Source organism: Alexandromys fortis, unplaced genomic scaffold (assembly GCF_014885135.2).
Source record: "Alexandromys fortis isolate MF-2015 unplaced genomic scaffold, M_Fortis_MF-2015_v1.1 scaffold_210, whole genome shotgun sequence".
Classification (NCBI taxonomy): Eukaryota; Metazoa; Chordata; class Mammalia; order Rodentia; family Cricetidae; genus Alexandromys; species Alexandromys fortis.
The window spans coordinates 255,378-271,835 of record NW_026068101.1 but is presented as its reverse complement, the minus strand read 5'-3'; the positions used below and the strand labels follow the sequence as shown (position 1 = coordinate 271,835).

At 37.9% G+C, this 16,458-nt stretch overlaps 1 protein-coding gene across 1 annotated transcript in view; it reads left to right on the top strand.

The window, feature by feature from the left end:
- The window catches only part of Psme4 (proteasome activator subunit 4), a 123,203-nt gene that overhangs the window by 25,629 nt on the left and 81,116 nt on the right, over nt 1–16,458 (top strand). Inside the window, exon 4 of the mRNA XM_050123880.1 lies at nt 15,604–15,648. Coding sequence (XP_049979837.1) covers nt 15,604–15,648 — 45 coding nt within the window. The remainder of the gene's footprint in view (nt 1–15,603; nt 15,649–16,458) is intronic.

The window sequence follows — 16,458 nt, the reverse complement described above, 5'->3', positions numbered from 1 at the left end:
CTCTCCTCTCTTTCTTTTTTTTTCTTTTTCTCTTTCTTTCTTTTTTTCTTTCTTTCTTTCTTTCTTTCTCTCTCTCTCTCTCTCTCTCTCTCTCTCTCTCTCTCTCTCTCTTTCTTTCTTTCTTTCTTTTTCTTTCTCTTTTTCTCATGGTAATCCAAACGATATCCATAGTGTTTGCGGTGTAATTCAATATGCTCGTTTTGTGGCATGGTGACAGCTGCAGTCGAAAAACCTCTTCTGGCTCTCACTGACCCACGAGCACTCGCCGTGCAAGGCGGAATGGGACTTTTTAATGTTTTTTTTGAGACGAGGTCTTTCTGCATAGCCTTGGCTATTCTGGAACCCACTGTATATGTAGATCAAGTTGATTTTGAATTCACCAAGATTTACCTATCTCTGCCTCCCAAGTCTGGGGATTAAAGGTATGCACCACTGCCTGGTGCAAATACATATTATAATGTTCTCATTTCTACATAACTTGACTTTGAAACACTGAATCTGTATCTCTTCCTCAGTGCTTTTCCACCAAGATGTCTCTGATAGTCGATGTCACCATACTTCTGATTATTCTCTTGTTATTAGATGTAATGACTTATCTGCTATTCTGGTTTTTTTCTTCTTAAAAAGTTACTTATTTTCATTATGCATGTTTGTGTGTGATTGTATGGGTTCATGTGTACTACATGTTTTCAGCAGCCTTTGGAGGCCAGAAAAGGGCATTGAAACTGGAGCTACAGGTTATTGGAAGCCTCCATGTCGGCTCTAGGATTGAACTGGGTCTTCTGCCAGAGCTGTAAGGGCTCTTTTAACCACTGAGCTATCTCTTAACAGCCTCCCCCTCCTGGCTTTTTGTATTTCAATTCATTAAGTAAAGTAAATGCTTTAAGATGAGGAGCCTTTCATATTCCACAGGACATTCACTATAAACAATTAAAGGAATATCAGGTGGTCTTCTCACCCCCACTACAAAACATGTGTGCATGGCTGGCTTGCTCAGCGTCCCAAGTGCTGAGTTTACTGGCTTGTTCCACATGCCTTTACTATTTGACTGCATTTTGAATATAAACTATCCAAATGCCAGTCCTTAGTTTTTGTCATTTCCTAGTAATGTTTAGAACTATAGCTGTCTTGCTGATTATTGGTTCCTTGCATATATACCATGACTCTTCAAGACCTGATTTTTAAGAATCTTGTATTTATTTTGAATGTGCAAAGTTTATACTATGATCATTTGCCTCTTTGTGCTAATTAGCATTCTCAAACTTGACTGTTCCCTATCATTTCTGTTGACAGGGTTTGTGTACTTGTGACCACTTTTATTCCTAATGTTTTAATATTCACAGGCTTTGCAAATTTGGCTTATCTGTTTTAGATAGTTTTAGTAATTAAAAATTTATTATTATTATTGTTGTTGTTATTTTGGGTCTTTTGAGACAAGGTTTCTTTGTGTAGCCTTGGCTGTCCTAGAACTAGCTCTGTATACTGGACTAGGCTTGAACTCATAGAGATTCGTCTGCCTCTGCCTCCTGAGTGCTGAGATTAAAGGCGTGTCTGGCCTGGCCAGATACCACCACCTGGCCTAAAAGTTAATTTTTAAAGGCAGGCTCTTGTTAGGTAGTTAGTCTGGATTCAAATTTCTTTGTAGCCCAGGCTAGCCTTGGCCTTGTAATTCTTTGGCCTTAGCTTCCAGGTTCTGGGATTGTAGGCATAAGTATCCCACTTGGCTTGTTCTTTAGATTTTGTTAGCAGTTTCCTGTTACAATCTAGAATGATTTGTCATTCTTATGTACTGATTTCCTGAAGAACATTGTTTTATGTGTTTAACTTTTTTCTTTTATAAATTAAAATTTTAAAGGCTTACTTGTATGATTTCTTTCACTGTCTTAGACATGTTGAGAGTGCCTTGAATCTAAGGCTTTTCTTAGGTCAACAGTCTGAACTTCTTGCCTGTGACTGCTAATGGCAGACTTTTTAGAAGCTTTTTACATTATAGATTTAGTGGTGAAGAGAGGTGAAAATGACTCCAGGCAATGGTGAACTTAAATCTTAGTTGGATTTGGGGCAAGTGGTGCAGGTAGTGTTGGATCATTCTGTTCTTGGTCTCGTATTAAAATAAGGGAAATTTCCAGCCACAGACAGACTGAAGTTCATCATGAGTGAATGGTACTATGTACAAACAGGCTTTTAAAAAGCCCTTGTTAAGACAGCTTTCTGTGAAAGCGTTTTCAAGATGCCTTTTTGAGTGTTACTTCTGTGGGAGGTGTGTCATGGAGTGGGTGGACTGAGCCCTCCACAAGCAACTTAAGGAATTTTTGACTGGCGTTACTCTTTGATAGACTTCTGTGGCCTGTTCCTTGTGCTCAGGTCAGTTATCGTTCTGAAATTCCGCTCTGAAAGTTGTTGGTAGGTGAATGGTGGGAGAAAGGGAGTTTTTTCAACGATATCTTGCCTTTCCTTGTGCCATTTCTTGGTGCTTTGTAAACAGATGTCTTGCTTCCTGCCTGGGCAGGTGTACCTGAGCAGAGGAAGCCACTTCTTTTAAAGTCATAAGATGGTCAATTGTGAGTGCCAATGACTTTTTTTTTTATATACAACTATCTGCCTAGAGATTTTATGCTAGTATTGTGGAAACTCTCCTCTTTTAAAGTTCCACCAGTGACTTTTCTTTTTAAACTTTTAGGTTTGTATCTATCTATGTATGTTCATTATGTGTATACCTGGTGTCCACAACACTCAGAAGAAAATGTCAGATTACTTAGAATTGGAGTTATGATGGTTGTGAGCCACCATGTGAGTGCTGGAAGTCAAGCCTGGGTCCTTGGGAGAGCAACAAGTGCTCCAAATCTCTGAGCCATCTCTTCGGCCCAGACAGTGCCTATTGTTTTAAAGAGATGGTTACTCTACTGAACTCATTGTTCAGTGGTGAAGAACATGCCTGAGGTAATGGTTAATATCAGTGTCTCTAAACTATAATAGACTGAGCACTTTATGCTGGTTTTTGTAATTAACTATACCAAAATTATATTTACCAATATATTAAGGATGAAAGTATAGTTTAGTGTTGAGTGTGTTGAGTGTTTAGTGTTCAGTTAGCACTTGCCAAGGCTCTAGGCTTAATCTCTAGCACTAAGCACTATATGCATTCTCTATACTCAGTGACAAAAAATACATATAAGCTGTACTTCTGAGCAGACCACCTGGCTAGTGGATAAAGGTACTTGGTGAGCTATGCTAGCCCAGTGACTGGAGTTTAGTTTCTTAAACTTGTCTAAATTCTTGTCTAATTCTAATTTCTTAAACCTTGTCTAGAGATGGAAGGAGTGAACTGACCCCATAGAATTGTCTCCAACTCCACATCATGCACACATCCACAATAATAACAACTTTAAAAAATAATTAAGATATAAATACCATTTTAACCTTAAAAGAAAAATAGTTATTATAAAATGAGTTTCAAACATGCGAGTGTCATAACAAAATATATGATACTCATATTTTGTATCTACTTAATATGATTTTGTTTGGATTTTAAAAAGAAAAGACCAAATCTTTTATACAAGAACTATAAGGACTGGAAAGCTGGCACAATACTTGAGATCGTTGGCTGCTCCTACAGAAGACCCGAGTTTAATTCTCACCACTCACATGGCAGTTCACAATCTCTTGTATCTGGCTCCAAGGAATCTGACACCTTCTTCTGGCTTCTTCAGACACTGAACACACATGTATTTACACGCATGCAGGTAAAACACTCATAAAATAAAAATAAGTCAGTCTGTAAAACTGGGCATGGTTTATATTCTTAATCCCAGTACTTGGGAGCCAGACGCAGGCAGATCCCTTGAGTGACAGGGCCACAGAGTGAGTTAGTTCCAGGAAAGCTGAGCTACATAGTGAGACTCTATCTCGGAAAACAAAAACAAAATAAAAATAAAGAAATGTAAACAAAAAAACCTTGACATTAAATAAATATTGGGGCTTAGATAAAGAATACTATAGCAAACATTACATAAAAGCAAAGGGTGACTAGGGAAAAGGAATATGTAGAGCTACAAAGACTGTTCAGTAGGGTTCTGGGGATAGTGTCTGTCATGGCAGTCAGTAATGCCTAGCTAGCTAGGTGTGGCAGACAGATCTCTGTGAGTTCCACGTAGCCAGGGCTACATAGTGAAATCCTGCCTCACCAATAGCAAGAAAAAAAAAGTCATCCATGTCTTGTCTAGTGTTGTCTTTTCACGGTAGGATCTCAGAGTCACTCTGAAACCAAGACTGCTAGCCTTGACCTCTGGATTATCTGTCCCCATTTTTCTCGTGCTGGTTTGTGTGTAATTTCTGTGTTGATGTGTTTTCTTCCTTGCCATGTTCTAGAAGAATGCCAGTAATATAAAGCTTGTGTGCTATAGTGTGTGTGTGAGAGAGAGAGTTGCTGGAAACTGAGCCTTGGGCCTTGTGCCTGCTGGTCATGTGCTCTTATCAGCTAAACATTCTCAGCCTGTCTTGATTCCACGTCTCTACCAGTTGCCCTTATAATGATTTGATTATAAAACTATTAAAATAGCCGGGCGGTGGTGGCGCACGCCTTTAATCCCAGCACTCAGGAGGCAGAAGCAGGCGGATCTCTGTGAGTTCAAGGCCAGCCTGGTCTACAACAGCTAGTGCCAGGACAGGCTCCAAAGCTACAGAGAAACCCTGTCTCGAAAAACTAAAACTAAAACTAAAACTAAAAAACTAAAAAAACTAAAAAAAAAACATTATTAAATTTATCATTCATGCATCTAATTCCCACACTCCAAGAGGCTTGCCATGAGTTTGAGGCCATCTTCTCATCAGTAAGATGAAAGCCATATGAGGATACAAATCAAAAACCTGTCTTTAAAAACAACAAAACATTGTAAGACTTTCACATGTTTCACTGGATGTTCAGATTGAAAAAGAAATCAGTTGCTTTAAGCATATTTGTTTTTCCTCAGTGTTGGGATTATAGGAGTATGCCACCATACCTAGCTTCTTACATTTGTTGTTGTTATCTTGGGGTAGTCCACAAATTGTTGGGTATTTTATATTCCTATCTTTTGACCACTAAAGATTGTTTAGGTTCTCCTCAATTATTTACCTTAAAAGTGCCCTATGGTGTGCTGGAGAAATGGCTCAGGGATGAAGAGCGCATGTTCTTTGCAGAGAATCCAGCTTTGGTTCCCTGGTTCCCAGTGTCCATGTTGGGCCACTCACAGTGACCTGTAACGGCATACCTAGCAGTCTTTTGCTTCAGTTAATCATGCCTTCTTTTTTCCTGATTTTGATTATGTAAGAACAGATTTTCTAGGTTGTGGTTGGAGGCTGCTTGTTTGTTTCTTGGCCACCAGAAATAATCACACAGGAAACTGTATTATTTAAATTACTGCTTGAGCAATCACTTAAGTGTATTGCTAGCTAGCTCTTATATCTTTGGTTAACCCATTCCTAATATTTTATATTTTACTGTGAGGGTCATGGCCTACGGGCAAGGTTCCACCTGGCAGCTCGCATCTTTCCCCTCTGATGGCTCCATGACATCTCTTTGACTCTGCCTACTCTCTGTATATATCTTTTCCAGCCTGTTAAGCCATTGGCTGAAAGCAGCTTCTTTATTCATTAACTAATAAAAGCAGCCCATATACAGAAGGACTTCCCACACAACTAGACCACGAGCCTTCTTCCTGTATCAGGTTTTCTTTTCACTTAATATGCCCTTCCATGTTCCCAGGGCTCTGAAATAAACTTTCAAAGGTGTTTTGTGAAGTTTTAAATTTTTTGGTGTTTTTTTTAAACATATTTCTATCCATACTAGGTTTATTAGGTAGTGTTTTTATAAGCAGCAGTTTTTCTCCGTATATGCTGCAGGCTAAAATTGATGCTCTTAAATGGGTGAACTGAACTATATTGAGCCTGTGACCCAGAGTGATTGACACATAGGGTTGTGTGTCTGCACTTTCAGGGAATACATTGTAAAGTGTGTCATTGCTTTGTTACTTTGTTTCTCTTCAGGAAATTCAGTTTTGAAAAGCTGGGTATATGGTACACAGCTTTTATCCCAGCACTGGGGAGGTAGCTATCACTAAAACAAAGGAATAATATCATTTTAAAATTCAGTTTTGAAATACTTTGTTCTTTAGGTTTTGGGCCTCCTCCCAAGCTTCCCTTGAGTTGAAAAGACTATTGTTCTTGGTTTTTGAGCAGAAATGCTAGAGAAACCAGCAAGTGCTTACAGTGGTCATTGGACCTCCTCTTTCCTCCCTGCATGTCTGTCTGAGTTTCTAAGAGGGTGTGTTGAAAGAGCGGCAGGGCTGTGTTCCTGGCACCCAGCCGCCCGCATGGCTAGCTTATGCCCGAAATAATTACACGGAAACTGTATTCTTTTAAACACTGCCTGGCCCATTAGTTCCAGCCTCTTATTGGCTAGCTCTTACATATTGTTCTAACCCATTTCTAATAATCTGTGTAGCCCACGAGCTGGCTTACCAGGAAAGATCTTAACCTGCGTCTGTCTGGAGTGGGAGAATCATGGCGACTCCTGACTCAGCTTCTTTCTCCCAGCATCCTGTTCTGTTTTCTCCGCCTACCTAAGGGTTGGCCTATCAAATGGGCCTAGGCAGTTTATTAGTAAGAAATCACTCCCATATCATTTCCCCTTTTTCTGTTTAAACAAAAAAGGCTTTCATTTTAACATAGTAAAATTACATATAGCAAAACAGTTATCAAGCAAGAATTACAGTTACAATATTTATATCTATTTTATCTTTTATCATAACTAAGGAAAACTGTAACTATCTATTCATTCTTCAACTCCATCAAAGACTCCAGAAGGATATAATACTACCTAAGTAAACAAGAAGTAAGAAAACTCTAGAAATGACAGAGACATCTCACTGCCTGAACAGTCACCCAAAGTTCTTCGGTACCGTTAGGGCATCCATCTTCAGCCTACAGGCCCATAGTATCCAGCAGACATTTCCATGAAGCAGGAAATTTCAAAGGCAGTCACTATCTGCTTGTCCTGAAGAATGTCTTGCAGACTCTTTCATGAATCAGGAACCCCGAAAGATCATCTCACCTTTAGGCAAGTTCAGTAGTCCTCTCTCTGCGGGTTCTCTGTGTCCAGTTTATGCAACAGTCCAGGCAAGAGCAGTTTCTTGCCCAAATGGCTAACCAACTCCATAAGGATCCTCTTCGATGCCCATCTTCCTCTTGAAGTAGATTGGTGCCGCCAGGAGCAGACATGTCTCATTGTCATGAAAAGTCCTAAGTTATTAAAATATTTTAAATGCCATATTCTTCAGTCTTTGAGAGATGTGAAGAATGTCTATCTAATTGAAATATATCTCTATATATCTAGAAAATCTAACTAACATGACTACAAGCTTGACTATTGATTATCCATTAACAACCCATATACATTACATTTTTAAGTGAACTACACAATCACAATACCTTAATCAAGATAAAAAATACATATACATATAACAAAATTGACCTTAAAATCCATGCCAATGCAAATTATTCATATCTATATCATATCCCCCTTTAAATGTAAAAGAACATTTATAAACAATATTTTGGGAACATGGCCGCAGTTTTTTCTCTCCAAACTGCTTCCTGCTGAATAGGGTCGTCGTTAATTAGGTCGTTCATGATATAACCTGTGTGCTAGTTTCATCTCAGTTGGCAATTGAGCGAAGCAATTTTTTGAGGGTGTTCACAGCAACCTTTCAGGAGGGCATGGGTATATCATACCAATTCGGAATAGATGCAATCCACAGGGTCACATCCTCTGTGAAAACAAAAGAAGACCCTTTCCAAAGCATCATGTCCTTAGACCCAAATTCTGAAGTCATAATACCCTCATGAAATCCATTTTGGTTTAGCTTGGCAGCCCATGTAATGAAATGTCTCTCTGTACTTAGCTCCTTCACAGTCAAAAATTTTAATGAAAACACAATGTACATAATCCAGACTCTCTGTGAATTTTCCATTTTTACGTGGCTTATTTTTCTTTATTTCTCTTAATCTATAACTATCTGAACTCTGTGTCTTTAAAGACTTTACCCTTTTTTTTAAAACCATTAACATTATTCTCTATATTCTTTTTTTTTCTCTCTCTCAAGCCTACATAAATTCATCCAACAGTGTGGTCCTTTATGTCTGAATCTGTTTTATTGTGAATCTGTAACATTTTTTTTACTATCCAGGAGCATTTCTTAAAATGTTAAGCAGTTCTTAAAAACTTTAAGTTGCACCATGTACAGGTAATACGGTACCGCCTGTGTCCTGTCCAGTCTAAACTTTAACTGCGCTGTTATCACAGTAATTACGGTAGTTCCTGCTTGAGACCAGCTCAGTTCAGCATGGCATGGCGGAGCCGAGCTGAGCACTCCTGCCTCAGAGCCATTTGGTGCCCCTGAACCACACACAGTTCCAGGCACACAGCAGTCCAGATTGCCATCAAGCAAGCCACAGAGCTTTACTCCAAATGCTCCATTCAAAAGCTCTGTCTCTCGCAGGAGCCAGCCAGAGATCGCAATGGTGGCACAGCCCAGAAAGCCGGCATTTTAAAACAGCCAGTTTTTTTTCCTGCTGCTGAGTCAGGACAATTTCTTTGGGGCACACAACCCAGAAACAGCAAAAAGCTGTCTTAAATTCTCTCTCTCTCCTTTTTTAAGCTCTCTCAGGTTTTACGTGGAGTTCATTAGCACGTTGGGTGCCACTCTGTTGAAAGAGCAGCAGGGCTGCGTCCCCAGCACCCGCCCGCCCGCCCCGAAATAATTACTCGGAAACTGTATTTTTTTTAAACACTGCCTTGCCCGTTATCTGTAGCCTCTTATTGGCTAGCTCTTACATATTGTTCTAACCCATTTCTAATATTCTGTGTTGCCCACGAGGTGGCTTACCAGGGAGGATCTTAACCTGCGTCTGTCTGGAGTGGGAGAACCATGGCGACTCCTGACTCAGCTTCTTTCTCCCAGCATCCTGTTCTGTTTTCTCCGCCTACCTAAGGGTTGGCCTATCAAATGGGCCTAGGCAGTTTCTTTATTAGTAAGAAATCACTCCCACATCAAGGGGACAGTTTTCACAGTTATTACTTTTGTGTTCAACATTGTTTTGGCATACTGATGCAGCAAGCTGTGATTTAAATTTTTAGAGTCAAGAGATAAAGTTGTTATTTTTTTACAAGCATTTTATTTAACACCCTTTAACCTAGAAGGAGCCATTTTATTTATTGACTTGCTTCCTTAGAATTGATTGTATCTTGACACATTTAAAACAGTTTTGTCATTTGACAGCCTGTTTTCATACTATTTTTAGAAGACTTTATAATTAGAAATGCTTCATTTGTTAACCGTTTGTCTTTCAGCTGTGTGCCCTGTGTGTTTGTCCTTATGGAAGCCACGGCTTAGAGTGCCATGTGCGTCATTCTATTTTAAAAGCTGGTCCCATTTAGAGCAAAGATAATCAACATTTTCTCCTCTCTCTTCCTTACTTCCCTTCCATCTCAGACTTCCAAGTACCGAGATTGTTGACAATTAGAAGAGGTTTTGTTGTTGTTTTAATTGTTTTTTGTTGTTGTTGTTGTTTTGTTTATTTTAAGATAAGGATCTATGTTGTCTTGTCTGTTGAGGAACTCACTATGTAAAACATACTGGCTTTGAACTCAGAGATCTGCTTGCCTCTGCCTCTTGTGTACTGGGACTAAAGGAGTGCATTTCCTCGCCTGTCCTGGTAGAGTTTTTAATTTAGTAGAAAATACAAACTTGTGAAGGAGGTAAGTATTTGTAAGGCTGACACTAGCAACATGGTAACTTGTATACTGTTTACCTAAGAAAGAAACACATAGATCTTTTTGGTTATGGTTTATTTTATAAAACAATGTTCTTTATACTCTGAGTGGCATATTGCAAGTTAAAAATAAAGAGTGTAATATAGGCTATTTTTGCTAATAAGATGTAAGAATTATGCATTTGTGAGCTTTTATCATTGGACAGGGACAGTTTACATTTAAGTTCCTGTGTACACATTTGTTTATCCCCCCTCCCCACACACATCCCCTTTGTATACATGAGATAGTTAGAGAACAGCTTGTGAGAGGCATCAGCCTTGGAAGCGTGCACTTTACTTGCTAAGCCATCCTGCCAGCCCTAATTTAGGTTTTTTTTTTTTTTTTGGTGGATTTTTAGTTATTTCTTATTTATTATTTTGTGTGTACCAGTGTTTTGCCTGCATGAATGTCTGGCCAGCACTTGCAGGCAGTACTGGCAGAGGCCAGAAGAGCACAGCAGATTCCCTGGGTCTGGAGTTATACATGGCTGTGAACCTTCTTTCATCAAGAGTAGTTTTAGGAAGGAGTGGGTCTGTAGCTCAGTGATAGAGCACTTGTCTCATGCTCAAGGTTCTGGGTGTAACTTTAAAAATAACTTAGCTTGGGTCTAAATAACTCAATTATTTGTAAATTATGTTTTAAGTTTTGTATTTTTTATATAGTTTATTTTACTTTGATAATTTTATATACTATACAATGTTTGGGTTTTTTTTAATGTATAATTTGTTTTTATTTTATGTTCATTGGTGTTTTACCCACATGCCTGTCTGGGTGAGGGTGTCAGAAACTCTGAAACTGGTATTTGTGGCCATGTTGTTTTCTGGAAGCTCAGCCAGTACTCTTAATGGATGACCATTTCTGGCCCCTGATTTTTTTTTTTTTTTTTTTTTTTTTTGAGACAGGGTCTTGCTTATATATCCTTGGCTAGCTTGGAGCTCTCTGTCTAGACCAGGTTGGCCTCTGAATTCATAGAGGTCCACCTTTCTTTACCTCCTGAGTATTGGAATTAAAGGCCCGCACCGTCACTGGGCCCTATACATAAAGAGTGTTTATCAGATTCAGCCTCAGTCCTCCTTCTCCACTTCCTTCCCATGTCACCTTCCAACTTAATGTCTTCTTTAAAGGCAATTTTAAGTATTTTTCCTTTATATATTTTATTTTAAGGCTACCATGCAGCGGTATGTTTTTCATAGTAACACGCCTCTAGGAAAATTTCGTTATTTTCCCTTTTTGGGAGGTGGGGGTAGAATCTTGCTGTGTAGGCCAGGCAGGACTCCAGCACCCCTGCCACCACACCTGGCCTGGTACTTGTTTTCAATGATCTGTGTACCACTGTCCCACTCCCATTTGTGGTTGTTAGTGATGGAGCCGAGGGCTTTGTACTTGATAGCCAAGTGTTGTGCCACTGAGGTGTACCCTGACCTGGCTTTCTGTATTGATTCATCACAGTTATTTGTTTCTTGTTCTCTTTGCTTTTGGTTTTTGAGACAGATCTTACTATATAGCCCAGACTGGCCTCAGACTCATAGTCCTCCTGCCTCTGCTTCCCCAGGGCTTGGATCACAGTGTGTGTCACCACACTTGGCTTACAGAGGGCCATTAGTACTCTCATGGTTAACATCACTTTTATGTCTCTTATTCTTCTCTTTTCCCATTCACTACATAAAAATAACACATTCTAGACTCTGGATTTTCTTACTGCTCATGAATGATTGGACCCAAAATTTGATAAATAATGAAATGATAAAAGTAATTTCCCTGTCACTTAAGTCATTTTCACAGTTATTTAATCAATAAACACTGATTATTAACATGGTATTTGCAGTGATTTCTAAAATACTTGAGGAAGATTGTATTTACTTTTAAACTATTCTACGTTTATTCAAGAATTAGAGAATAAGTAATTGAATTTTGTTAACGTTCTTTATAATATTTCTCTCAAAAGTTGTGTTTTTGCTATAGGGATTTTTCAAAAAACAAATATAACCAATCTTTTTAGAGCAATTAAAAGAATTCACAGGTTGGAGTGATGACTCCACAGTTAAGAGAACATGCTGTTTTTCCAGAGGACCCGAGTTAGGTTTCTAGCACCCGTGTCAGGCAGCTCACAACTGCCCACAACTCAAGCTCTAGGGGATCAAAGTCTAATTACAGTTACATTTTATTTTAGAGAAATATTTTTATGAAAACTTTTAATGAAAAATTAGTGCTGACATTGCTTCAATGATGATATGATGATGGTGGTATATTGTAATTATTTATACCTGATAAAATAATCTGAATGACTGAAAAGGTGACTAATGACTATCTGTATAACTGGACATTGTTAGATTTTGAAAGATGGGTGATGGAAAAATGCTTGACTAGGAGTGGGTTTGTTTAGATTTAGAAAAAGAAGATAACATTGGCTTCTACATGAAGAAATAGATACTTGTTTAGAGAAAAAAATACTCTTAGGAGTTTAAAGAGGTAACGGTAGAACTGCCATTGTTGTTGTTTCCCAGTCCACATGTGAAGAAAGCAAACAGAACTACCTGACAAGAACATTTAGTTCTGTTGAGGCTATGAGTACTTCTGGGCTTTGTCTTACTTTGAATATATATGTGTTTTGGGGGTTTAAGAGTTAATCTTGTGGCTGAAGAGATGGTTCAGTGATTAAGAGCACCAGGTCTACTTCCAGAGGACATGGGTTTGAATCCCAGTACCTACATGGTGACGTAGAATCGTCTGTATGCAGCTCCAGCCCCAAAGGATCCTATACTCTTCTGATCTCCATGGGCACCAGGCCTGCAGTGATACAGAGACATGCAGGCAGACAGTACACATATACATAAAGTAGTTAAAAAATAAAAAGTAATCTTATCTTTTTATTATTTATTTGTTTGTTTGTTTATTTGTTTGTTTATTATGTATACAATATCCTGTCTGTGTGTATGCACCAGACCTCATTACAGATGGTTGTGAGCCACCATGTGGTTGCTAGGAATTGAACTCAGGACCTCTGGAAGAGCAGGCAATACTCTTAACCGCTGAGCCATCTCTCCAGCCCCCAAAAGTAATCTTATCTTGATAGCAAAAAAACCTCTATGATTTTGGAGTTCACGTTTTAGTAATTAGAAGCAGGAGCTGTTGAACTCCCTGGTACAGTTAGAGTACAATTAGTGTCATCATGAGGAAATTGGATGTAGACAGGAAAATTCACGTGGGACTTAAACAGGACCAAAAGCTTAAGACTCACGTTTTGTGTGGTTAAAGAGACATTTCTCATTTTGCTGTGATGCCCTGAATCATAAATTCATGACTGATAGGCAGAATTGCTGTTGAAGCAAAATGAGAACAATTTTTTATTTCTATGAAATTAAAAGTATAATGATTTTTTCAAAGTATGAATTAATAATTGTTATTTTCTGTGGTGCCTACTAAATAATTCTGAGCTATCTAACAGCTTTCAGTATATTATCTCAGCTAATTTTTATGATAGCTTTATAAAAGGGTAGGTATTATTTGTCAAAATGGAAAGTACTAACCTGTAATATTACACTCCTAGAAACAGTGGAGTTGGTATTCAAATTTAGATTGGTCTGACCCTTAGGCTCAAATCAAAGCACTGTGTACTCCATGGCCTTATTTTTTAAGTGAACACAGAATTTCTAAGAGGAAATGGGATGTGAGATACCCCATCGAAAGCTTTTAGTCACTCCGTAGATCCCTTTAAAAAAAGTCAGCAGTTTGAGTTATCAGTCTAGTATTATAAATTTCCAATAATTGGAAAGTATGTAGTGATTAGTCAATCCCGCTGAAAAATTAGTAAGCTATGGTGTAGTAGCATCTAGCCTTAACCTTTTATTTTATTTTTAAACAGAAACATTGTTCCCTTCATCTTGAGAGATTACAAGAGTCACAAAAGGTCACTATACAGATATCACAGGTTAGAGAGATTGTACCCTTTTCTGAATAAAGAGCATAAATTCCATGGTGCAGGCCTTATGTGGAAGAAGGGGTTGGAATTGACTTTATATGAATGAGATCACACTCTACAACCCTCTACCCTACAGCAAGTTACAGAAGTAGGTGTTATCATTAACTTCCATGTCTGTTTCAAGAATGAAGGCAACACTTAGCTGTGCAGTCTCTAATGACTTGTTTTTTGGAATAGTTTGTGATGTTAGGATAGTTTCTTGGTGTAGGAAATTATTTAGGAGAAACAGCAGGTTTTCTGTACCACTTAAATCTGAAACCAGTTGCCACCAAGCTAGTAAAATCAATGGAAAGTTAATGTGAGCACAGACATTAGGAAGCGGTAGGGTCATGTGTCTTTTCCTTTTCCTTAGAATTCACCTTTAAAGTATGATCTTAAATTAACTGGGCAGCTTTCTAAACCTACATGTTGATTGTATAATTTGTTACTAACTGGTTTTTCAATCCAAACTGAAAGAAGATCCCAGATATGTGCTGTTTGTTTCCCAGAGGAAAAGCATTTATTGAGTTTTGTAAGCAAATAGACAGAAGGTTAAGCATCTCTGCACATTTGAACAGCCTTATTAGAAGCACATTGGGTATCCTTCAGTAACTAGAGAAAAGTGTATCCCCAACTCCCTCTTTTTTCACTAGACAAACATAGATCCCCAGTAAACTTTCCTAATTGTGTGAGAGAGAAAAGAGCCGTTCTCTGGGGATCAGAACAGTGCTTCCTGATGTAGCCCCTGTTTTCTGGCGTAAAGGTCACCTTTGAGTACTTTCTGATTTCCCCCTCCCCTAGGAGTTTGAAAGTAAAAGTAACTGTTTACAGCAGTTAGTTAATAACAAGATTGCAGTTCTCCTTCTAGACTGAAGTTACCTAATGTATTAGGTGCTTATACAGAGCTTGTTTTATTCTGTTCCTTGGCATCTCTTTGTAGTTTAGTTCTTAAGTTTTCAGAGAAATTGGTCAGACCGCTGGACTTGAATTTCAGAAGAGTTAATGATAAAATGGCTGAAACCTTAATACCCCTGTCCTATCCTTGAATATTGGGCATTTTTCTGGTTTTATTAGTGTTTACCATACTGTAAGTAGTCACAGATTTGTTTTAAATTTTAGTTCATGATACCCCTTTGTTTTGTTTGCATTTGACCAGTTTTAACTGTGGTCTAGTTGCTATCTTAAACATTCTATACTGGTTATGTATTTAAACCAATATCCATGACCTTTTCATTGACATTCATGTGAGGTTTTCATTTTCCTCACCTAATTTTCAGTGGCTGTTCAAACAGATGGTCGTCTTTGATAATTTTACTAGCAGTAAAATGCATTGGAGGGTTAAAAAACTTTTTAAAGTTGTTGACAAGAGTTATACTGGTTGTTGGTAAAAGCACAATATATATTATATTCCAGTTTATATTTGATGTAAAATCACTAATATAGAAATAACTATTTAGAATTTCCAGTCATCGGGGTTACTTTGAGTGTGTTAAATATGGCCGTTGTTATCCACTTTGTAAACTGAAAGGGATTTATCCTTTTTCCAGTATAATGTTTGTTTAAAAAAAAAAATGAGCAAAATGAGGGCAGAGGAAAAATCAGCTTAAGAAATCTAGGTAGATTATCCCTTTAATTCTATCTATAACAAAGAGAAGGTTTAGTTATTACATGTAAACAGATATCTGAATGTGTGTGTGTATATATATATATATATATATCTTTGAGGTATGGGTTGTAGAATTAGCTGTGTTCAAATACTCCAGTGTAATTTATCACATGGCTTTTTCTCCTCCAGTTCTGTAGAAAATGTTCTCAAAACACTCGTGAAAAGCTGCCGACCGTAAGTAGCTCTCAGTTTATTTCCTCATCTTTAGTGTACTTTGAAGAGGAAGTTAAAGGTATAAATAGTTTCTGATATTGTAGTGCTATTCATTGACCTTTAAGTTTTTAATTAGTATTACTTTGCTAAGAACTGACTCTGAAAAATTAGGAAGGGGAATTTGATATACAAGGCCCTTGAAGGTAGAGCATAGTTCAGTGATGGGTGGTTTTGTTTTAAACTGCATCTGTTACATTAGTACCTGAACTCAATAGAAGTGTTATTAGAAATGTAATTTTGGACTGGAGAGATGGCTCAGCTGTTAAGAGCACTGGCTGCTCTTCCAGAGGACCCGAGTTCAATTCCCAGCACTCAACTATCTGTAACTTTGTTCCAGGGAATCTGATGCCCTTGTACAGACATACCTGCAGGCAAAACACTGAAGTACATAAGATAAAAATAAATGAATAATTTTTAAAAATATTTTCAAAATGTAATTTTATTTTTTATATAAAATAAAGTGCTTTTTAATTTAACAAAGCATCATGAAAATCTAATAGGTTATTAATATGCTGTATAGGTCAAACTTATAAGTTGACTTCTTTGGGAAGAATTCAAATTTGTCAGATATAGTACTTCATACCTCATGTTGATTGATAGATGTATTGATTGATTGAGAGGTTGAAACAGGGTTTCAAGTTGCCATGTGGACTTTGAACTACTGGTCATACTACCTCTATCTCCCAGTGCTAGGATTATAAGTATGCACCTCTCCCCAGTTTCTTTATACCATTTCATATGCATTTAGCAATTCACATGTGGCCTCTTTAA